Raw genomic sequence first — 26,224 nt, 5'->3', positions numbered from 1 at the left:
TATGCTACACCTTTTCTAGGCAAACCTGGGGTAGAAATACAAATATACCCACACGTGAATACAATAGAAGATTTTGTTAATCTTTGTCACCGGTGCCTAAGGAAACGTGAAGATGGAAGACTATTGACTCATTGGAGCAGATTAATCATTTTAGAACTAGCTGGCGAAAATCTGGCATGAGTCATGGAAGTGATGCACAAGAGAAATCATTAAGCTTTGAATGTTTACCTCTTCTCTCTGAGCAGTCCCTACTGACCAAGAAATGCATGCTGTTAATTGTTAAGACATTCTCTTGCTTTGCCAGTAAGCCATAGTTGTTTCCTTCCACATCAGAGGAAGTTAAGGAAGACATCTATACAATGTGTCTGGAGATGTGCTTTATAGTCTATCAGTTTGTGGAAAATTTAGCATTTTGCCTGAGTAAGATATTATAGGTCAGTCTTCTACAGGAATTGTACTAAGCATTGTGCTCTTCGCAGGAATTACTAATTATTATGCTTCACAACCAAAGTGGTCAGAACTGTATGAGGTGTTGGCATTAGGTAATATTATAACTGAAAATAAGAATTCTACCAAAGTATTCAGGGATACTCCAGTTTGGGTAGCATTTGCCTTTTTATGCTCATATTTTTTTATCATGCATAAACAGACTAAAAATTGCTTTTCTAAAAGTAAACTATATTTCCTCTCAATGCCATAAGTAAATAGCTAGAATATGCTCATTAGCATGGTTTCAGATGGAATCCACTAAAGTTCAAAGGGAACCTGCTTCACATTAATATGTTCTTTGGGTAGTAATATCATGGTTAAATATGGGACAATTGTCCATATATTTTTATTCTGACTTTAAAGAATTAAAATGAGCTCATCAGAAGTGGGAATTATGTCCGAATCACCATTTTCCTAGTCTTCCTCTAAGCTGGTAGAATCAAAAGCTAGAAGAAGAGAAAATAAGAAAAAATAAACATTGTTTCAATTTTTTTTCTTTCTGTTTTATAGTTTGTTTGCTTATGGATTTCCAAGTCAATCTATATCTGAATTCAGAGATATGGCAGAAACAAGATAGTCTAAGCCTTGAAAATCAATCAATCAATTTCTGTGCTATCCCTCCCTCTCTCTCATTTCACACACACACACACACACACACACACACACACATTCACACTCAAATGTAATGTGAATGGAGAATTGATTTATCAGAGACAACTGAGACTCCAGGGATTTAACCTTTCTAAATACTAGTAATAAGTGTATTTGGTTTGATTCTATTGATCAAGAAGTTGCTTTTTGCCTCTGTTAAGTACTATTTGGTATTTGAATTTTCTGTGAAGTTGTACATGAGGTCAGGGAGTCCACACCTTATAAAACCTACATTTGTATAAGGCTTATATGGACTTAGGGAGTCAAAGCAGAATATTCTCTCAGAGCAGTAACTCTGACACAGAAGCCTTACATACTAAGAATACACTGAGTACACATCATAGGATAAGAGCTTTAAGTTGGAGTTAGGCTTCTAAAAATAACTGTAAGTGCTCAATCTTTCTGCTTTTTATACAGCGGAGGATTTCCTAGGCTTATCCTGTTAGATTGCATAATCAATACACCAAGTTCTAGCATTACTTATAATTTAAGGCTTTGTTTGTCTGCAATTTAAGGTCATGCCTTTAGAATTAAGTAACATGTGCTGTTGCTGACTTGTGTTGTTACTATTTTGCTGTAAATAAGAAGATGAATTTGGGGCACCTGGGTGGCTCAGTTGGTTAAGCATCTGCCTTCGGCTCCAGTTATGATCCTGGAGTCCTGGGATCAAGCCCCACATTGGGCTCCCTGCTGAGCAGGGAGTCTGCTTCTCCCTCTGCCCTTGACCCCACTCATGCTCTCGCTCTCTCTCAAATAAATAAATTTTAAAAAAAATAAGAAGATAAATTTAAAAGCATTTTTCTTCTCTTTCTTTCTTTCTTTGTTTCTTTCTTTGTTTCTTTCTTTCTCTTTCTTTCTTTCTCTCTCTCTTCCTTCCTTCCTTCCTTTCTTCTTTCTTTCTTTTTCTTTTTTTTTTTAACTTGGGAAGTCCAAGCTGCACCTACTACAAACACACACCAATGGGACTGTGATTGAAGCTGCAGGTTCTATGTTCTGTGACTGCCACATAAACTTACACTCCCCACACTTAGACTGACCTCTTCTGATTTGGAGCAAAGCTATTTTTATTGGTTGAATTGTGCCCCCCAAAAAGATATGTTGAAGTTATAACTGCCAATGTGACCTTATTTGTAAATAGGATCTTTGCAGATGTAATCAAGTTAAGATGAGGTCATTAGAGGGGCCTTAATCCAGCATGACTGTTGTCCTTACAAGAAGAGGAAAACATCGTGTGACAACAGAGGCAGAGATTGGAGTGATGTAGCCGTAAGCCCAGGAATGCCAATAATTACAGCCTCCACCAGAAGTTGGAAGAATCAAAGGAAGTCCGGCTGACTTTGATATCAAAGTTTTAGGCTACAAAACAGTGAGAGAATAAAGGTCTTTGGCTTAAAAAAAGAAAGTATCTCTCTAAAGTAACAGGATAATTTTAACCGGTATCATTTATCTTTTAAACTTGTGATTGAAATAACTTTAGCGTAGGGAAATAGTTTTCTATACAGTTTAATTAGCCACTGACCTCATAAGCATGCATTTTTCTGAAATAGGTAACTCCATGGTAATGTTGGGTAATACAGATCATAGTGGATACCCTCATCATTTTACCCAGGTAGAATGTAATCATAATTTGACTTGTAATATCACTTTCAAAATGGAGATGGTTTAACCCCAAGCCATGGTCGATTTTTTTTCCTCTTAAATACCCATATGTAAGCAGAGTACAGGATAGCAATTATTAAGCAATTACAGCTTAAATTACTGTTGTACTGTGTCTGTAGTTGGAAGGTCAGAGACCCAATGGGAAGATACTACTTCTTATCATGAGGCCATAGGCAAGTTAATGAAACTCTGAATTTCATCCTCCTCAGTAAAATGAAGATAATAAAGGCTGTTCTAGCTACCATAAGGTTGCTGTGATAATCACCAGGTCAAATTAGATTCTTATTGTAAGAGATCTATATAAACCATACTCAATGTTTTTGTTGGTAGTGATATTTCGATTATTATAGTGACAATGCCAAGCTAATGGAAGCAATACTTGCAAGCATGTAAAGACATGAGGGCTTTTTGTTTTTCAATCCTTAGGCAAACCGGATGAGACCATGGGCAAGTAACAATATTTTCTGACTTTGAAATGTATTGGTCCTTGCATATTAGATTAAAATAGAGTTGGATATCTGAATACACTTATTTGTGTGTGTGTTTAGTTAGTTGGTTATTTTAATCACGAAATTGGGGATATTCTTAAACTCCATTTGCCCATAAAAAAGATAGCCTAAAGTTTTGCCCAGATTTCATACAATTCCAACTTTTTATGAGTCTATGAATATAAGTCAGTCTACCATAGGGAAAAAATTGTTTAATGGGTCAACTCTTTTATTTTATTTCACTATTCCTTCTTAACTCTGGTGGCCAAGCCCTGTAGCAAATCAAGGTAGAAAAAAAAAAAAAAAACATAGAAATTTATCATACCATCATGCCACTACATGGATATGTTAAATGTTAAGGGAACATTTTACCATTACTAGGGTGGGATTTTAGAATCTGTTACAAGTGAGAGCTTCACTTTTGGAATAATGCAAAAGCTAGTTTTAACTTCAACAGCAATAACCAATTACTAAGTAAGTTTCTTGTCAGCTTATACATTATACATGCTTATACATCAGCTTATACAACCATTTTCTATATGGTTTAAAATTCTCTATAGTTTAGTTATGCTGATCTCTGAACATCAGATTTTAATAAAATTCTTCATGATGTGTATGTTTGTAAAGAGATTAGAATTGTACCTGGCAGTAGAAAGTGCTATAAACAAGTTGTTAAATGAAAACACACACATGTACACACACTATTAATAAACTTAGACCCTCATGCAGAGAACTAAGCTAGATAGAAAACACCCAAGCACCGTATTATGTATCAGCCCTTTTATATACAGCCACTTTTTGTATCAGCCTTTTATATATAATGCCTTTCATTTAATCTTCATAAGAAGTACATATTCTTTATACATTACACCATCTGTCATACAACTGACATATATGCAGATTATCTAGGACGAAAAATCCAATGCCATGTTTCATATGGTAACAAACATTTATATAAACCAAAAATTGCATCTGTAATAATTTATGTTCTAATTATTTTTTTAAAGATTTTATTTATTTATTTGAGAAAGAATGAGAGAGAGAGCATGAGAGGGAGGAGGGTCAGAGGGAGAAGCAGACTCCCCACTGAGCAGGGAGCCCGATGCAGGACTTGATCCTGGGACTCCAGGATCATGATCTGAGGCGAAGGCAGTCACTTAACCAACTGAGCCACCCAGGTGCCCTGTTCTAATTATTTTTTAAAAGATTTATTTATTTATTTATTTTAGAGAGAGAAAGAGAGTGGGGGGAGGGGCAGAGGGAAGAGGGAGAGAGTCTCAAGGAGACTCTGCGCTGAGTGCGGAGCCCGTCGCAGCACTCAATCTCACCACCCTGAGATCAGGACCTGAGCCAAAACCAAGAGTCGGATGCTTAATCAACCAGGCCACCCAGGCACCCCTTATGTTCTAATTATTAACACCAACCACCCAAGGGCTACACTCAAGCTGAAAAACTTCTTAACTCCTGCTTCTTTTATGCCCCAGGTGGCTGCTTTCCTTATTAAGAGCAGAAGTTTGAGCCTAGCAAAAAAGGATTACAGTTCTTTGTTTTACTTCAATTTCGCTTTAATTTTAGCAGTTTTTAACACTACCAACATGCTAAAACCTCTAATTAGCAGAGTTAAACTACTTGAGAATGCCACCGAAAGAGATGATCTACTAATTTGAAAATAATCAGTGCAGAGTTGCTTTCCTAAAACCCATACAATGAATTTAAGTGCAGATTAAATAATAGCACTGAGGAGAAATGACATCACTCCTTACGTTACTTTGGCCAGGTGTCAGTGAACGCACACAGCATCGTTTAGTGGTTCAGATGGAACCTGCCTCTCTGCCTCACGTGCATCTTCCACATTCTGGAGGATTAAGCCTCAGGCAAGGACCTCCTTCCAGAAGACTTTTCCTATTTAGATACCAGGATAGTTTACTCCATTCCAGGCTTTGGGGATAAGAGGAAAGGAAGAGAACCCTTTGAGCATTCTTGGCCAATAGGAAATTACTAAAGTGAAGTACGACTATATGACCCAAATATCTTTACTGACCTCAAACTCTCGAGGGGATTTTCCCTCAGAGGTTTTCTCTGATGAAAACCTGAGATAATTTTTCCTCTAAATTCCCTTAAGGTGTAGTAGAGGTTCCCTTTTGCTAGTTGAGATGAAAACATATATTTTAGAGAATTTCTGTGCTATGGTTATGTTCTTAAAATGCTTGAAAATTCTGCATTAGAATTATGAATTTTACTTATATAAATGGTTAGGAAAGATGTGGCTATGACCTTCAGAATGGAGACGGTTTATACTGTAGTTCAGACAGACCTATGATTGAATTTCAGCTTTGGCACTAACAAGTGTGTGACTTTGAGCAAGTTTCTTAATTTTTCTAAGCTTTGCGTTCCTTACTTGTAAGAACAATATCAGATTTCAAGAATTTTATGAGGAACAATGAGTTGATATAACAGCACCTTGCAAGGAGTAAAGTACTCAGTGTATGCTAATCTCTTCCACTGTTCCTTTATATTTATGCATATATATAAAATACGTTTACTGATATTTATACATGCAAAAATATGTAAGATATATTTGTTTATATTTACTTGTCCGAACAAGCAATAAAAATATTTTGCTCAAAGCACTAATTATAGAAAAATCACACCTAAAATCTTGAAATATCTGATTTGGGGCCTTTCTATAAGAAGTATTAATGAACCCTTAGTCTAAAAAATTGGGCTAACAGACCCACCAAATTAAAAAATAACTTACTGATATGCTTAATTTTTATTTTGTCTTATTTATTTATTTACTACTTTTTTTTAGAGAGGGAGTGCAAGTGGGGGAGGGGAAAACAGTGAGGGGAAGAAAGAGAATCTTACACAGCACAGAGCCCTATGTGGGGCTCTATCTCACAACCATGAGATCATGACCCAAGCCAAAATCAAGAGTAGGACGCTTCACCGAGTGAGCCACTCAAGCGCCCTATGTTTAATTTTTATTTTAAAATAATGCAACCAATGTTAAAAGAAATATGAGAAAAAATATCTGTGATCTCAAGCATCATTAAATTTTAATTTATAAATCTACTTACTGCTGATTTTGTATTTTATCATCATTATTGAAGCAGGAAAACATACACTTAGAATTTGAGGGATTAATTGACCAGGGAACAAGTCTAGAACTTAAAATGACCAAACATCATTCTTTTTATGGCAACAGTAATCTTCTTATGCGGTAATTCTATATTTTATTGCTGAAAACTATTTGAACTCTTCTATAAGGCAAAAGCATTGATGTCAGAGGTGCAAATGTTTGTAAGCAGATCAAAACTGTACAAATAAGAAAAATAAGTACATTTCTCCAGCTGAAAAATATATATAATTGTATTTTTTTTAAGTGTTATTTCTAGAAACCATGGCATTAAATTTTTTGGAGATAATACTATCAAGAATACAAATATGTATTTCGAGAATTCAAGAGCTTCTATCATGTGACTTGAAGGGAAATAATTCATTACTTACTAATATATTTAAAAATATAGCGCTAATGTTACAGAACAAGGTTGACAAGTTATGAAATCAAAGCACAGTGTTGGTAGGCTCTTTTTCTTCTTGCCTACAGTGGGTTTAACGTTTGCTTTCAAAGCATATCTATGCTGGGGAGAAAGTCTACATCATATATATGTATATATATATATATATATATATATATATATATATTTTAAAGATTTTATTTATTTATTTGAGAGAGAGAGAATGAGAGAGAGCACATGAGAGGGGTTAGGGTCAGAGGGAGAAGCAGACTCCCTGCTGAGCAGGGAGCCCGATGTGGGACTCGATCCAGGGACTCCAGGATCATGACCTGAGCCGAAGGCAGTCGCTTAACCAACTGAGCCACCCAGGTGCCCTACATCATATATTTTTTTAAGAAATATTCTTCCTTGCTGTCTGCATTTTGACTTTACACACAACATAACTGTCAGTCCTTCCCCTGAGTCCCCTTCGGAATTGCATGCACTGTATTTCTACTGAGCAATTCAATTTAGGATGGCCTCATTGAGTTGATCTCCACTTGTCTTCCTACTGACATTACTATTTACTATGATCTGTAAAGTCACAAATAATGTTTAATTCGACTAAGATAAAGACCTCCTCAAAGATGTTTCTTAAATGTTTCTGTTTGTAATAAACAAATCCAATAATTCTAGGGGACATACTTCAAAGAACAAAAATGCTCAAATGAATACTTAAAAACAATTGTAATTCTGTTTCAATCACTAATCAGTAGAAAGCTTGCTCTTAATATCTATCCATTGTTACCATACTTCAGCCCTGTGAAACTGATGAAGAACAACAGTTTTTACCCTGACTCCATTCTCTTATAGACAGATAAAGTAAGACCATGGCATGTTCAAGTGAACTTACACTTTGGAATTGGTGACCTGTTATTCTACACTTCTTGTGACTTCAGGAAGATTATGCTCAGTTATATTCCTTGTCTTGAGAACTTCTTAATGTATCTTTCTATCTGATTGGCATTGCTGTAACTGATGTAAGTGATAAGTTTATTTGGTGGTTGAAGAAGTAAATTGTAACTGGTCAAAATTTGATATTTTAGCTGTTGATGCATGTATTTCTGAGTCAAGTTCTATATTTCCAGTTTTGCTAAGATTTTGCCTACTTAACATATTCATACTTGCATTTGATTTCAAATGATAAAGAAGATTCATTCAGATATTCAATAATGGAATATTTTGGCCTTCTAAATTAACAAAATTTTAGTTCATACGAAAGACGATGGACTGGAGAAACTTTTGTTTCTGTGGCAGAATATACTAAGTGGCTTAGTTTGAGTTTTAATGTCCTAAGTCAGGAGGTCTAGGACACTCTAGAATAAACATTTATTTTCTTTCTTTGCCATAGCCCTTCACCCTGATCCAAATTAACTAACAACATAAACAGTGTGTCAAACAAATGCTTAAAAAATAAATTAAACTTGGAATATAAACGTAAATTTTTTTTTCTATATGAGAGTTCCCAGATGGAATAATTAAATTTATTTATATATATTCCCGTTAATTGGGCTCAATATGTTTTCCTCAAAAAATAATTAATTTCAGTGATGCCTCAGTGAAGTGATGAATTAAATGAGTGAGCATTTTGTGTAATAAAAAAAAATAGTCAGGGGCCCATGGGTGGCTCAGTCCTTCAGCTCGGGTCATAATCCCAGGGTCCTGGGATTGAGTCCCATATCGGGCTCCTTGCTCAGTGGGGAGCCTGCTTCTCCCTCTGCCTGCCACTCCCCCTGCTTGTGCTTTCTCTCTCTGTCAAATAAATAAAAAAAATCTTTAAAAAATTAAAAAAAAAGTCTATAAGGAACAATTTGTTGGTAAATCATTGCCTAAAATGAAAACAAGAGAAACCCAGATTAAATCAGAGTTAACAGGTAACTTATTTGTTTACTTTCAATAGTATTCAAGTTAAATGTAAGTTGGTAATCGTATGGTAAAGCACTGGGAGTATATAGTCTCCCATTCATGTTATTATTATTGATGTAGACTAAAATAAAATGAGTCATTTTTTTTAAAAGATGAAAAGAGAACAGCCACATAATAATAATAAAAAAAAAAAATGATGTCCTGGGAATGAAAACATTCTTGGACCTTCACCAAACCCTATCAGATCTAGTTTTTCCTTCTTTAGGTCTCATCTTTGCCTGTTGTTACTTTGCTACATTAAATAAGGGTTGCATGTGAGAGATGAACTGATCAGTTAGTCTTTCAGCCTTAATATTTTGCCTGAAATTATAAATATAATAGGTTTATAAAATCAAGAGTAGTGTCATGTAGTAGCTAATAGTACGGTCTTGAGAACCAGACTGGGTTCAAAACAATGAATCTTCCACTTACAAACTCATAAACTTGGGCAAGTCACTATGTTCTCTGCCTCCATGTTATCATTTATCAAGTGGTGAGAAGAAAGATATGATGGTAAGATTGATAAATTGATAAATTTGTAAATAAATTGATAAATATCAATTATAAATTATAAAAAATTATAAATAATTGATAAATTTATAAATAAATAAATATCAAAATAAAGATTGATAAATTTAATGTAATAATTGGTACTTTGAATAGTTTAGAACCATGCATGTTGTTACCATCGTACTGTTTTTCAAGGTAACCTTGAAAAATATTTTATATTTTATATTCCAAGTTTAACTTATTTTCTAAGCATTTGTTTGACACGCTGTTTATGTTGTTACTTAACTTATGTGTGTATTTTATCGCCGCGGTCAGTCTACCTTTCTGGCTTGAGCTGTTGTAGCTGGGGTTGTAATGGTGGGTGGGGCTGGTGGGGAGGGCTGGAGGGAATAAGGAAGAGGGACGTAATGGTATAAGATACATCCCTCCACTTGGGATTCTCTCCGCAGCAGCCTCCGAATCACAGGACTGCTGCCTAAATACTGATATTCCCCCGAGAGGGCTGGGTTGGCTCTCGTACACACAATGTGCATAGACACAATTCAATGTCTAAAGAGGATGATTCTGGTCTTGTAGAATAACAGAAAAGATCCCTACACCTAATCAGTCTCCCCTGAAAAGAAAAGCCTAAATTGCATGAATCTTTCTAAATTTTCCATAACCCCCTGAACTATTCTACCTTCCTTTTTCTTTTACCATTTCATAAAAATCTAATATGCTACATTCTATAGACCTTCTCTTCTCAAAATTATTTATTGTTGTTCTTGTTTTATACTTTATGCTTTTATGCTATTTCAGTTTTCATTTCACCTCCCTTAAATTTATAATAGCTTTTAAACTGACTTCTTTATCTAGTCATTGTTCAATCCATTCTCCACACCAGGATTTCTCAACCTCACCAAGGCTGGCAGTTTGGGCCAGATAATTCTTTGCTGTGGAGGAGCTTCTCTGTGAATTGGAGGTCATTTAGCAGCTTCACTAGCCTCTACCCATTAGATATTAATAGCATTTCCTCCAGGGGCACCTGGAGGCTCAGTCGGTTAAGTGTTGGACTCTTGGTTTCAGCTCAGGTCATGATCTCAGGGTCTTGAAATGGAGCCCCACATAAGGCTCCATGCTCAGCATGAGGTATGCTGGGGATTCTCTCTCTTCCTCTCCTTCTGTTCCTCCCCCTGCTCACACATGCGCTCTCTCTCTCTCAAATAATAAATAAGTAAATCTTTAAAAAAAAATAGCACTTCCTCCAGTTATAAAAACCAAAAATTCGACAATATTCCCTGGGTGACAGAATCATCCTCAGTTGAGAACCACTACTCAACAATTCTCCCTGATCAATCTTCTTAAAGCACAAATCAGATTTTATCATTTCCTGCTGAAAAATTTTCCGAGGCTTCCCATACTATACTGAAAAATGTTCTGACCCTTCTGGTGCTGGCCATCCCTGTGTTTTCTAGTGTATTCCTTATTATGTTTTGTATCTTCTCTATAATTTAGACTGGCTGATCTATGAGCCAGTCTATCTTCAGATAGATAGATAGGCAGGCAGACAGATAGGAATTTTCTGGGTTTGGTGACTGTTCTCACCCATAGTTTCCCCTCAAATACCATGCCTGTCCCATATCCAGCATCATGTATCCACATATTTACCTTAAAACGTGGTCCTGCCCAAATTTCTTCACATGGTAACTCAGAATCTCTGTTGGAATTGAGAAGGGTCTTTGCTTTATATGCATATTAAAATAGATTATAAAGTCACTGTAATTTGAGATGATACCAGCATAGAAAGAGTCAAATAGATTTGTGGAACAAAATATTGAGCCCAGAAACAAACACCCCAATGTATGTAGAGACAATATATAACAAAGGAAGCGTTTGTATGTCACTGGGGACCAGACAGTTCATTAAAAGTTGTATGCAGGCTCAAGAAACAATTCTTTCAGAATGAATGAAAATGTGAACTTTGTTCCACATACCAAAAAAACAAAAAACAAAAAAAACCAAATCTCTTAGGTAAAAGAAGTAAATATAAGTAAATATAAAAATAACATAATCTCCAAAATACTTACATATGAATAATCTCAGATTTAGGGAGATCTTTTTAAGTATTACAGAAAATTCAGCAGCTCACAGGGAAATTACAGATTTATTTTCCTACATAAAATAATCAAAATGTTGGGGCGCCTGGGTGGCTCAGTTGGTTGAGTGTCCAACTCTCGGTTCAGCTTGGGTCATTATCTCAGGGTCCTGGGATCACCCCATGGTGGGCTTCATGCTTGGCGGGGTGGTTTGCTTGAAGATTCTCTCTCTCCCTCTCCCCCTCCCCAACTCACATATGTTCTCTCTCTAAAATAAATAAATCTTTAAAAAAATAATTAAAATATGTGGCAAATTATATCATTAAAAAATCAATAGGCAAAGAGTAAATTAGGAATAGATATTTAAAGCAAATAGTTAAAGAATTGATATCCAGTCTTCAGATATGTATTACAAATTGCTAAGAAAAAAATAAGAATTTCACCAGAAATGAGAAAGTTCAGTTGATTAATAAGTACATGAAAACTTTCTCAAATTCCCCAGTCAGACAAATGTAAATAAAAGTAACAGTGGATTACTATTTCTCACTAGAATAGATGATGAAGTGTATTTTTACTTGGTTTTGGAGAAGTTACAGCCTTGAAACAGTCTGTCAACATATTTTAAAATCAAATTGAAAACTTTATTCTTTGACCCAATAAACACACTTCTGAGAATATATTTGATAGAGATAAAGGTTATGTGTACAAAATTGTTTATTACAGAATAGTCTGTAGTGGCAAACACTGGAAAATAATAGAAAAATGGGAAAATTAACTATGACATAATCAACAATGGGTTATTACATAGTTATATGAACACTAGATTATTTGGAGGAATTTTCCTGTGATAAAAGCTATATGCAGAGAAGTATATATGATATGATCCATTTTTGTAGAAAGAAAGGCCAAGATGTGTGTGTGTGTGTTTTGTGTGTGCCTAAGGAGATAAATGAAAATGAACATAAACACACCTTCTTATACAAAATAGTTTGGCTGTTACATAACTGCATTCCTTTGGGAAATTGAAACTTTCTTCTCCAGCTCCACATACTGCTTCCCCTCAAAAACAAAGGAATAAGCAATACAAAAAATTAAAGTGCAGCCTCCACTGGACACCGCATTGGACTTTTGAATTATTCCCATTATATCTAAGTTCATCAAGTTGCCGAAGCAACATGACTATGCCCCTGTATAAGGAAGGGAATCTTGCACTAGATTTAACAGCACAGTCAAAATTTATTTATTCACCCTTTTTTTCATCAACAGTGTTTTCACCTAAAAATATTTAGTGTCGCCACTGAATCATGCAGTTTAGAGTCTAACATGATTAATGAGACATGGCCCACGTCCTAATCTATGAGTAGATGCCAGGCACATGAGAAGATTATCATGTACTGGACGGAAGTCACCATGACAGGGGAATTAGAGTCCTGAGGGAGCCCAGAAGAGATTCAAAGCCAGTCAGAAACAAGCCAAGCTTATTTTCTTTCTATCCATTCTTTGAATAGATCTTAGGAATTAAAGCCTTTGTTTATTTTGCAATGTGGTTTGCAGTGAATTCATCTTTGGTATATCAGTATATTACTGAGTTGAATTTCAGCAATGTTAATGTCATTTTAAATAACATGTACAGTCAAGATTTTTATAGAACACATTCCTTTGTTCATCGAATACTCCATTCCTTGTTCCTGGAACATCTAGAATTTGGGGAACTTTAGGTTTATTCATGAGAATAGTTATATATTTTTGTGTATGAAAAAAAGTGTAAGGAACAAATTTTGTTTATTCATCAAAATGAAAACTTGTTCATGGGTTCATTATACTATCTGCATAGTATAATATAATATGCGAGTAATTTTCTTTTCTTAAAACTGAATCTCATTTTTACACGTGTGTGTGTGTATATATGGATGGATGGATGGATAGATAGATGGGGCAACATGACCTTATTTTATACATAACAGTGAATTTCAGTTTACGAAAATTAACTCTTCCAACCAAGTGGGGCTGGTTATTTCTTGTTCACAGCCGTATGCAGTTCCAAACCTTATGAGGTTGGGGCTTTTAAACTTTATCATGTCCTATTTTTAAATCTATAAATTTGATTTTGGAAAACCCTGTTAAAATATGAACAAAAAGATCTATGTATATTCAATATATTTTAAAATAACCTACAATTTCCTGATAATTTAAGAGTTCGTTTGACAAAGGCAGAGATGGCTTCATGGGTATGGGGTATGACCTCATAGTTGCAGAGGGACCCACTTCCAGGAGGACCTTGTGCTTGTTATAAAGCTCAGCTGCTGCTATCTTCACATTCCTAGTAATTTTATCCGTGAAGTTATGTTTTGTAAGTGAAGTCCCCGGGGACAGTGGGGCATGAACGTGAGCAGCCGCTCTGCGCACACAGGTTCAGGCCTGTAGGCACAATAGCAACACAGAAGCCAAGCACTTGGCCTGACAGCCAGGGGCGGCGCAAATGCATGCCTCAGCAGTCTGAAATGCTGTGTCCCCCGCGTGCCTGAGCCAGAACCGGGCCAGAACGCCAGTGGCCACAGCAACCCCCAAAGCAACAGCAGTGACTGTGGGGGGCAGGAGTGACTCCCCCAGGCCAGCAGGGACAGGAATCTTGGTGAGAGAGCAGCTGACTCTCAGTCCCAGGATCCTGTCCCTGCAGTATCTACACAGATATTGAATTTTCTACCTCAATTCCAAGATAATACTTGGGGACCTCTGATGGTAAATTTTGTCAATAAATTATTACAAAACAGGGAGGACACATGGATATTGCATAGCAATATAATATAATATATATTTTATAATTATAATATATTATATTATTTTATAATATAATATTATAATATATTATAATACTTATAATATTGTATAGCATATCAGGGTGTTATTAGAATTCTTCACAGTTTATAATGTCCAGTTTTGAAAACTCCTGCAACATTGCAAAGCAAATATCCACCAGCCTAGAAATACAGATTAAATTTAAAGATCATCACATTTGATAAACAAGTAACACTATTTTCGTATGAAACTTTAAATGAGCCAATGATTAACAAAGAAGACAATTTTTAATTAAATTTTCCTTGTAATAGAAAATAAAGGAATAAAATACATAAATAGGCATTTTGGATTATAGGCAAATCATGAAACTACTTTTGGTTTCTTGCACAACCTCAGCAAGTTACAGGAAATGTCAGAGGAAATATTAAAATGTCAATGCATACATTTACATTCAACATTAAATTCAATATACAGTGTAAAGGATCTTTGTTGTGATGGAATTGTTCTGTATCTTCACTGTGGTGATGAATACACAAACTTATACATGTGATAAAATTGTATGAAACTAACTACACACCCAAATGAGTACCAGTAAATTGGTAAAATATGAATGAGATCAGTGGATTGTACCCATGTCAATTTCCTGGTTGTAACATTGTACAACATCGTCAGGATGTTACCATTTGGGATAAAAGGTGCACGGGTTCTCCATTATTTCTTATAATTTGCATGTTAATCTACAGTTATCTTAAAATAAAAAGTTTAATTAAAAAATCACATTCATGAAACTAATTTGTATGAACAGTGAAATCTTCATTGAAAAATTGTTCCATTAGAATCATCAGCTCCAAATGTACTAAAATTTGTATGTTAAATCAGAAATTTATCTCAATGTTGTTCCAATGTATAAAATACTCTTAATAGCCCTAGTAATAGTTGCATCAACAGAAAGATCTTCTTTAAAATTTCTCAAAAACTATCAGAAATTATTTATAATCTTGCATTAGCCAAAACAAATGATGTCACTTACAATTATATAATTGAAAATGAAATTGCTAAATGTATCAATTTTGAAGACCTAAGGAATGAATTTGCAGAAAATTAAGCCAGAAAAATTATATGATCAATCAATATACCACAATAATACAGTTTTTCTATTTATTGTATTATATATAATTGACACAAAAATGTTATTCTTTGAAATTTATAAATTTTTGTTGTTACTCATCTACCACTATTACTATTATAAGTAATAAAATATTTTTAAAGGGAAAAAATTATGTATTATTATCTTTAACAGCACTTTTTTCCCCTACATTTTGAATGAAAGGGCCCCAAATTTTCATTTTGCACAGGGCCTTATAAATTATGAAAGTCTTGGGCCATGAGGTTTGATACAAACTGATCCTAAGAATCCTTTAAGTTTTATCAAAGGGTAGATATATTGAATAGCTTATTTTTGTAGAATTGAGCTTGGAATAAATTTTTGAAAGGACTCAGAAATTGCATGCAATAACTATTCTCAGAAGTCAGCTTCTTTTTGTCTAGAGGGTTTGCCAAGATATTATTTTGCTTATTTTATTTTATTATTTTATAAAAAGCCAACAAGATTCATCCATCATCAGTCCTGACATTTGAAATTCTCACTTACATTACTCTGAGAGAGGGCTTCAAGGAAGTCTTTCCATTTATCAGAACTGCGTTTCCAAAATATGTTTATTTTTCATTTAAGAAATATAGAATTAAGGACTATGCAAATATTTCGATTTGGATTTTCTAAAATCTAAACATCGTAGTTTTGATAAAAATTCTTATACTTAGGCCCATTGGCTTCACGTTTACCTGCAACGTTTCTCAGCTTGCAAATACATTGCTAGAAAATGACTAGATTGCCTAGAAACTTTGGAATGAGCCCATCAGCATTCATTCTTGGCATTTTTATATGACAGTCACACCACTGTCCCGAAAGAAATTTTTGTTTTAAAAACAACAAACCTAAAACTGATGTTTGGGATGCACATATATTAACAGTAGATTATTTCTGTTTCCTAGTGGTAGGCAAGCCTTGAAAAACATCAAGTCATTTGAGTAGTGATGAAGTATCTGTGTCAATGTTCCATTACAAGGATGTTTCTCCGTACTCATTCTCTAATGTTTTTCTGTACAGGTCACATTCACTTTTTATTCCACTATTGTGATGGCTCAGCCTGTTTTCTTTTTTCTCTTTGGTTCCAGAATGACTCGTGGGGAAAGCAGTATTCATATGCACTCTTCAAAGCTATGAGTCACATGCTGTGCATCGGGTACGGAGCCCAGGCCCCAGTCAGCATGTCGGACCTCTGGATTACCATGCTGAGCATGATCGTTGGGGCCACTTGCTATGCCATGTTTGTCGGCCATGCCACAGCTTTAATCCAGTCTTTGGATTCCTCCAGGCGGCAGTATCAAGAGAAGGTAATTTGTTTTATCGCTAATATCTTCAACCAGCTAGTTTGCAAATCTAACTAATAGTGTTCAAGGTAACTAAACTATCATTCTATCAAAAATATAATGAAATAAAACGTATAAAGCAGGAAAACACAATCTTTGATATTTTGCGGTTTCTTCAAGATGCTTGTCATACCTGTCATTTGTTTCCCATTTCTTTCCTGAATAGCCCTTTTTTAAAAAATCTGAATTTACATTCACAGAAAAAATAGTTATGTGTTTGAGAATACATGAAGCTGATTTAAAGTATTACCATCGATCATGTTCTATCATATCTCAACAGGTAAAATAATATGCAGCCTTCTCTAGTATATGTTAGGAAAATATGTTAGAGATTCAATGGAACTAGGCAGCCATTGCGCATGTCCCTCTGTGTTTCTCTGCATTATAATCATAATTTATATTAAAATCCATATGCTTTGCTGAACATATGTTTCTCTTCTATCTAGATAAGTCACCACACCCTCTAGTCTTAAAAATGCATATTAACAGCTGCTATCATGTGTTCTTATGCATGACGTGTTAATTAAAATGATTGCTGCTCTAAACTATTCTCAAAACAGAGAGAAAAAGTAAATATATGCAATGATATATTCATTGGATTCTTTTTTCATATGCGGAATTATTTTGTCTGGGGCTAAACCCTGGGTAATCGGACAGTACATGTATATTTGACCAAACATCATTAACTTTCCGACAGATAAATAAGAATATTTCATAACTGAAGGAAGGATTTATAATGTAGAAGTTTAGTTGTACACCTTGCCAAAGAGGATGTCTGAAAGTAATGATTAAAATAGTTCTAGAATACTTCTCCGAGTGAGTGATAACAGGCTAGACTCATAAATACCTACAAAATAGCCAAAGATTGTTTCAGTTGTTGCTTTATTTACAGAAGTTTTCAACACTATAATCACGCAATAGGAGGAAAGGAACCCAGATACTTTATTTCCCTTGAATGTAATTAAACTGCCACCAACTATTGCAGTGAGCAAGTTGGTATTTTATTACCAAAGTAATGAAAAGATGAACCACCAAAATTGCTTCGAGGTACATTTTAAAATAAAGCCTTCAATTAAATTAAAAAGAACAAAGCACACAGTAAGAGAGAGGAGACTTTATACAATGTTGACTTTGACTGAAAATTATATACTCAAAGGAATTTGGGCTCACTTTATGGGGATTTAAGATAAGACTACAACAAGGTATATGTTTCTATTATATACTGTTTTTTCTCTTCCAGTTGACATTGCCTTTTTTTAAAAAATTTTATTATGTTATGTTAATCACCATACATTACATCATTAGTTTTTGATGTAGTGTTCCATGATTCATTGTTTGTGTATAACACCCAGTGTTCCATTCAACACGTGCCCTCTTTAATACCCATCACCAGGCTAACCCATCCCCCCACCTCCCTCCCCTCTAGAACCCTCAGTTTGTTTCTCAGAGTCCGTAGTCTCTCATGGTTCGTCTCCCCCTCCGATTCCCCCCCTTCATTCTTCCCTTCCTACTATCTTTTTTTTTTTTTAATATAATGTATTATTTGTTTCAGAGGTACAGGTCTGTGATTCAACAGTCTTACATAATTCACAGTGCTCACCATAGCACATACCCTCCCCAATGTCTATCACCCAGCCACCCCATCCCTCCCACCCCCACCACTCCAGCAACCCTCAGTTTGTTTCCTGAGATTAAGAATTCCTCATATCAGTGAGATCATATGATACATGTCTTTCTCTGATTGACTTATTTCGCTTAGCATAATACCCTCCAGTTCCATCCACGTCATTGCAAATGGCAAGATTTCATTCCTTTTGATGGCTGCATAATATTCCATTGTATATATATACACCACATCTTCTTTATCCATTCATCTATCAATGGACATCTTGACTCTTTCCATAGTTTGACTATTGTGGACATTGCGGAGGCACATACCCCTTTGGATCACTACATTTGTATCTTTGGGGTAAATACCCAGTAATACAATTGCTGGATCGTAGGGTAGCTCTATTTTCAACTTTTTGAGGAATCTCCATACTGCTTTCCAGAGTGGCTGCACCAGCTTGCATTCCCATCAACAGTGTAGGAGGGTTCCCCTTTCCTGCATCCCCGCCAACATCTGTCATTTCCTGACTTGTAAATTTTAGCCATTCTGACTGGTGTGAGGTGGTATCTCATTGAGGTTTTGATTTGGATTTCCCTGATGCTGAGCGATGTTGAGCACTTTTTCTTGTGTCTGTGGGCCATTTGGATGTCTTCTTTGCAGAAATGTCTGTTCATGTCTTCTGCCCATTTCTTGATTGGATCATTTGTTCTTTGGGTGTTGAGTTTAAGAAGTACTTTATAGGTTTTGGATACTAGCCCTTTATCTGATATGTCATTTGCAAATATTTAAAAAAAAATGCTCTTTTCCCATATCTTTTTTGTCTGCATCATTGGTACATGTTTTTCTTAAAAACAAACACATCTTCGGGTGCCTGGGTGGCTCAGTTGGTTAAGCGACTGCCTTCAGCTCAGGTCATGATCCTGGAGTCCCAGGATCGAGTCCCGCATCGGGCTCCCTGCTCGGCAGGGAGTCTGCTTCTCCCTCTGACCCTCCCCCCTCTCATGCTTTCTCTCTCTCAAATAAATAAATAAAATCTTTAAAAAAAAAAAAAACACATCTTCAATTTCCAGTGTTGCATTTCTTACCATTGTATTGCATAATAAGTGAATTCACTATTTTTATGTCCTTAAACCTGCTTTATAAGCCAAGTATAACTTGGAGATCCAATTTATTCAACTATGCAGTCATAGGCTTTTATAAGCAAAGATACTATGATGCCTGCAATATTTCAAGTCATCATGTTCTTGATATTACAAAGGGCTTTAACAGAAGGCAAGCATACTGAGGTAATCTTTTACTTTCTGACATATGGAGCAATCTAATCAGAAAGAGCTGATTGTAAGTGTATATATATATATATATATGGATTTCCTTATTCTGGATGTTTCATATAAATGCAGTTATACAGTATATGATCTTTCAAGTGTTTTCAAGGTTCATCCAAATTGTATCATGTCAGTGCTTAATTACTTTTTTTGGCTCATTAATATCCCATTGTATGGATATATTGCATTTTGTTTATCCATTCATCAGTTGATGGATGTTTGAGTTGTTTCCTCCTTTGGCTATCAGGAATAGAGCTGCTCTTAACATTTGAGTACAAGTATAATTTGAGTATCTGTTTTCATTTCTTTTATTTTTTTATTTTTTATTTTTTTAAAGATTTTATTTATTTATTCATGAGAGACAGAGCGAGAGAGAAAGGCAGAGGGAGAAGCAGGCTCCCAAGCTGCAGGGAGCCCGATGCGGGACTCGATCCCAGGACCCTGAGATCATGAACTGAGCCGAAGACAGACGCTTAACCATCTGAGCCACCCAGGCGCCCTGTTTTCATTTCTTTTAGATATGTACCTAGGAGTGGAATTGCTGGGTCATATAATAATTCCATGTTTAACTTTTTGAGGAACTGCTTTTCTTTTGTAGTTAATATTTATTTTTAGGTGTATTGGAACCATCTGCCATGGATGACTATAAAATTAACATTGATATTGTTTTCACTTCCATATACCCATTAATAACATATTTTTGATGTAAAAGAAGTGAGAGTGCCAGTATATTTTATAGTAGCCATTCAGAATGCACTGGTGTTCAACCCACCTAATCGGACCCAGAATTCACACCTAGACATAACACTCTATTGTCTCTCCATCACTCACCATACTGCTGGGCTCCAGTGAAAGTATTGATCTAATCTAGTCTACTGCACTTGTCTCCTGCAAGTCATCTAGCCCACTGTGTATGTCTGGAATCTGAGTCATTTAATTCTGCCTTCCTAGGGAACATCTGTTCATTTGGGGTCTCCCAACCTGAAGTTGTTCTATCATCCTAAGCAGTAACAGTCGGTCCTCTGATTATGAGATCCTTACCTAAACAATTTACCAATGATAATAATCTGACAGGGCTAGAGTATCATCATCATCATCATAATCATCATCATCATCTTTCTTAATGAAAAAATTACAATGATCTTCACAGTGTAGCATTGCAGATTAAACTCTGACTTGAATCACAATGTATGTTGCTGATTTCGTGGGTCATCATATTTTGTGTTCTGTGACATTTCAGACAGCCACATTTTCCCCTTCTGTCAGATATGGAGACTTTATAATGTGAGACAGGTGGCATTTAAAATGTGCCTCTCCTGATGCTCTGCTCTGGATTACTAGCAAGCTTCAAACTTTCTATAACCGGTAGACTGAGTAAGCTCAACTTCAGAAATAGCCAAAAGCAATCATATTTTTTGTTTTCAGTTGTCACTTTAAGTTTATTTAGAGAAGGTCATCTTTTCTGAACAAATAAAATCCCTCCCCTAGAACTTTTTGGGGCTAGAAGCCGGAAATGAAGAAAGTAGATATATTCCATAGGCTCTCTTCTCTCTCCTGTCGTAAGCCTACGACGAGCTGCTGTTTGTCATCAGGGAGAAGACACAAGGAGGGAGGAAAAGGAAGGGAAGAGGAAATTTTAATCACCTGCTACTAGTGTCCTTTGGTGGATATAGCAGATGATTAAGCCTGACGCTTCCTTTATGAGATCCTTTGGGCTCTTCTGGTAACACCCATCGAGTCTCTCTCCTGCACTTCCCTAGATGAGGTCCTGTAAATTGAGTAGTTATCTCCAATCTCTTTCTGCTCTGGGCTTCTTGCTCGGCCAGGTGGTACTCTTGGACAGGACTAACACTGGCTCCGCTGTATGGCTCAGATCTGGTCCACAGAGAGGCACCCCTGCATCCCTCTCTTAACCCATCCCTCAGTACTCAGCTGCCTCCACCACCAAAGCAATGAGGAGCCTGTGTCTAGCCTTCTCCAGTTCCTTGGCAGGCATCAGACCCTGTCCACAAGTTATTTATGTGTTCTCGTATGTGATTCAAACCCCAGATCCATGCCTCCCAACTACATGACCTTAGTTCAGAGGTCCCCAAGTGATTTTCTTGAAGCTGTACCCCCAGGTCAAGTGTTAGAAGGTATAGGGGGCTGGGTAAGGGACTCATAGCAGAACAGTCACTCTCTCTGAAGAAATCTGCTCACTAATCCCATCAGGAAAATTCTCACTCTACCCTCTCCACCTCTGTGGAGCTTTGATACCTCCAGGAGTCGTGATCCTTGGATCACCATTTACAATTGTAAACCAGTATACGAGAGACCACTTTATATAGGCTGTTAGTAGTTAAGTTCTAGCGGAGTCAGAGTTATATGCAGATTTTCGACTGTGCTAGGGGGTCAGCACCCTTAACCCCCACTTTATTTCAAGGGCCAATGGTATATATAATTGTTCCCTGGCCAAGTAAGTTTGGAAATGTTGATTGAAAAAATGTATCAAAGTGTGGTTTCTTTGGATAAGTGTGTGCACCCTGAACATTTAACTTACTGTGTTTGCCCTTCATGCCAAACCCCCATGTATTTTAATTGATTAGCGTGCACTTTGGAAAACATCTTTCTAGACAAACTCCCCAAAGTGAGTATTCCATTTTTTTAACTGACCTTGGGTGGTTCCTCTCTTTTCTAGATATGTCTGCAGTTCATCTCATCTTCAGGAAGTGAAACTGTTTTTGATCATCCTATGTCTTTATACTACTGCAACTTAGTTCTTCTACTTGGGCAGCCCTGGGGAACCTACTACTATTTTTAGACTTGTCATTCTCTTTCCTGTCATATAATTATGGTAATAGCAGCTTTTAGGTGTGCAGTTTTCCCTCTGTAATAAGCAAGAATTTTAACACAATGCACAGTATGAATTTAGAATAAGAAATTTCCCACTCACCTTGGTATACTTGATGTACATGAAAGATTTTTTTTTACAGACACATTTATTCAGCAAAGACTATTACATTTAGCGGTCAACAGCATGGGTGCAAAAAAAAAAAAAATCTGCATTAAAACCCTTTGTTGGGATGCTTTATACTTTCCACAGAACAGAAACTAAAATAACCTGTTATACAATTAGTCACAAATGCAGTCCTTGAGTTCTTTGCCCATACATATGAGTACTGTCTAAAACATGTCTTCTTTGTAGCAGCGAGGCCCTGCCACCACTGTGCTTGGCCGAGTTCACAAATCTGCTGTAACCTGTAGCTTCCCTGTCGCTTCTCTGGCTCTCCTCTCCTGCTAAGCTTTGTTTCCTGGCAGTGATTAGAACCTTCTGCCGCTGCCGTAGCTACTGCTGCTGCTAGAACCACTATAACCACCTTGGTTTCCTGGTTTGGCAAAGTATTGGCCTCCACCACCATGGGAGCCAGAGCTTCTGCCTCCAAAAATTTCCTCCTTTCATGGCTCCAAAATTTGAAGATTGATTGTTGTAATTGCCAAAATCATTATAGCTTCTGCCACCTCCAGAGGTGCTCCAGAGCTGCTTCCATCATTACCGAATCCATTATGGGCATCCCCACTGCCACCATATCTGCCACCACCTCAATAAGCCACCAAAGCCCCCTCGCCCACTGAAGTTTCCTCCACAACCGAAGTTGTCATTCCCATCAAAACCTCCGTGACCACCACCAAAGTTTCTGGAACCACTTCAACCTCTTTGGTCGGATGAAGCACTAGCCATCTCTTGCTTTCTCTTGCATAGGGCTTTCCTTACCTCACAGTTGTGGCCATTCACAGTGTGGCATCTTTGAATGACAGTCTTGTGTACAGAGTCGTGGTCATCAAATGTTACAAAAATAAAGCCTCTCTTTGTGCCACTGCCTCAGTCAATCATGATTTTAATCACTTCAATTTTCCCGTACGGTTAAAAATAATATCTTAGATGGTGTTCTTCAGTGTCTCCTTTCATGCCACCAACAAAAATCTTTTTCACAGTTAAATGGGCACCAGGTCTTTGAGGATCTTCTCTTGAGACAGCCCTCTTTGGTTCCACAGCTCTTCCATCCACCTTGTGTGGCCTGGCATTCATGGCTACCTCCACCTCCTCCACAGTGGCATACATGACAAACCCAAAGCCTCTGGAGCTCTTGGTGTTTGGATCTCTCATTACCACACAGTCCGTAAGCACTCTCCATTGTTCAAAATGGCTCCTGAGACTCTCATTGGTTGTTTTAAACCTTCCGACGAAGAGCTTCCACAGCTATTCAGGCTTTTTGGGAGATTCTGACTTAGACATGGCAACAGTGGGAGAGGAGACTTTAATGATGCTTACTCGGCGGCATCCATGAGCAGAAAGCCATGAAAGATTTTTAATGTGAAGTTTGAATATGACCAAAGAATCACTTTAATTATATGAGGGAATTATCAAATTGAAATACCTTTATACACTGAATAGCTTCCTGAATCCAGGAAGCAGAGTGTATAAATCCAAGACAGGTGCAGGAATGATTTTTTTTAAATAGACTGTGCTTTCTAATGGTAGAGCACAAGGCAGTGAGCCAGTGCTACTCCAGGCTTCCAATATTGATTATGTTCTATAAAATTTTTTAAATGTCATATTCTCAATTTAATAATGATAAGAAATTTAAAAGCTAAATTTATCCAAAAGAACAATGATAAAATTTTCTTCATCTCTGCAAGAGTTTATATGATGCTCATTAAAGGCCCTTTGGAAAAAGAAGGTACGGTTTAATATAAGTAGTCTCTCCATCATAGAAGTGAGTTTTAAGTAATCCTGTATGAAACTACATCACATTATATAGTTTTGTGTAATCATACCTAAAACATAATATTCGAAATCTAGTCATTCCAGGCAAATATTTTTTCTTGGTTTTAGTTAAAAATCCATAGATCCTTATTCTTTCCTCTTAAATGAAGAACTATAATCAGGACTGTCACATTTCTTATTCCATAGAAATCTTTTTTTTCTTTTCTAATCAGTCTAATCTTCCAAATTTGTATAAGCTAATGGTATGACCAGAGACAAAAAGCTAAGCACCAAGACCTGCTCTCTTCAATCCACTCAAATCTCATTTGCAATAAAGCAGATTTCACATCAGTTAGATAAAGTTATTATGGTTAATATAGACATTTTCTTGGTAATATGCCCTTCAAAAATAATTTGAGTAGAGGAAGAATGATGCCAAATCAACTTTTAAACTCTTACAGATCTCTCAACCAAACCTCATTTCCAGCCAAATAATTATTGTTCTCTCAACAAACCAAATGAGTGTGACTTGCTACACCCTTCATCCTACCCTTTTATATATTTTTACCCCTTTCACTGTTTACATAGGTTCTGCCTTTCCTTTTGGAGGGCTGTGACATCTTCTCTGATCATCTCAACCTATAGTAATCTATTTATTGTGTATATTTTATCTGTCAGGAGAGTATAAGCACCATATTGGGAACACCTGTTTCTCAGCTATGTGTCATTCAGCCTTGTACATAGAAACCTCAGTATTATGATGCTGAGGACCCAACAGTACTCAGATGGGACAGTGAGGATTTAGAATGTTTATAGTCCGGCCTTTATTCTAACATAAATAGGACTAACAGTTCATAATTTGAACTTTTCTGAATGCTGCCACTTGAGTATACATGAGCACATCTTTAAAAAATATTTGTTATGTTATTTATTTACTTGTATATAAACATAAAGATATTGCCTCACATGTTATAGCAAGTACTTGCTTATGTATTATACGTACGTATTTAGCTTAAACATACATAAAAACTTAATTTTCAATATGCTTTCCCCTCTGGAATTCTGAGATTTATTTCTCTGTAAATGAAAGGTATATTATCTAAGAGCCTTTCATCAGGGTTGACGCAATTTCTTAGTTTCTGTGTTGATCAGGATTGTGTTCTCCTTTACAACATGATGGAACCCATTGTCTCAAACAGATGGATGGGAGAGTTTATCACTGCTGTCATTGTAATTCTGAGTCTTAAAAAAAAAACAAAAACAAACTATGACTAGAGCAAAGAGGAACAATTTAGAGTAATGACTACATAGTTTGTAGGTAATTCTATTATTCAGTTAAAAAGAAAAGAAGAACAGTTACATCCTGCTTTCAACCTATCTTCATTATCAAGAAATTTAGTCAGTTGAGCTGCTAATTTGATTGATTTTGTAAGCTATGATAGTATTTGTCTTCAGAAAAGCTAAGAGGCTTTGAAGTTATAATGATCTGGACCTTGGAATGTCAAATTGACCCAATGCTTAAATTAAAAATGGCTTGATGCCTTCATTTTGATTGGGAACATTTGGGGGGGGGAGATGTAGCTCTAAAACCCATGTGCATTCAGCAAAATGTTTCACTTGCTTTTCTTCCTTATTCGTAAGAGCTTTCTTCCTTCCTTTACAAATGAGAATGCCATGAGCACAACTCCCACATGGTTCCTTAATTAGTCAGAAAGATTTCCAATTCCGCTATACCATATATTTTTGCTTCCCAGGAGCTGAATTTTACGTACTCTGGTATGTTAAAGTGGTAGTACTGCCAAATGTTCTCAGGCCAAGGAGATCCTACGACTGGGACTATCTTCGAGATTTTCTCCTAGAAAAACAGCAGTGCAGTAGCCCTTGGGTTAGCTTCATGTGGCCACTTGAGCTGCTAACAAATCA

At 36.2% G+C, this 26,224-nt stretch overlaps 1 protein-coding gene across 1 annotated transcript in view; it reads left to right on the top strand.

The window, feature by feature from the left end:
* Positions 1-26,224, top strand: part of HCN1 (hyperpolarization activated cyclic nucleotide gated potassium channel 1) — a 399,792-nt gene that overhangs the window by 263,136 nt on the left and 110,432 nt on the right. Inside the window, exon 4 of the mRNA XM_036111774.2 lies at positions 16,369-16,587. Within this exon, the coding sequence (XP_035967667.2) occupies positions 16,369-16,587 (219 nt within the window). The remainder of the gene's footprint in view (positions 1-16,368; positions 16,588-26,224) is intronic.

Source organism: Halichoerus grypus, chromosome 2 (genome assembly GCF_964656455.1).
Source record: "Halichoerus grypus chromosome 2, mHalGry1.hap1.1, whole genome shotgun sequence".
NCBI classification, from domain to species: Eukaryota; Metazoa; Chordata; class Mammalia; order Carnivora; family Phocidae; genus Halichoerus; species Halichoerus grypus.
The sequence above is the reverse complement of the archived record's forward strand: the minus strand, read 5'-3'. Positions and strand labels throughout refer to the sequence as shown.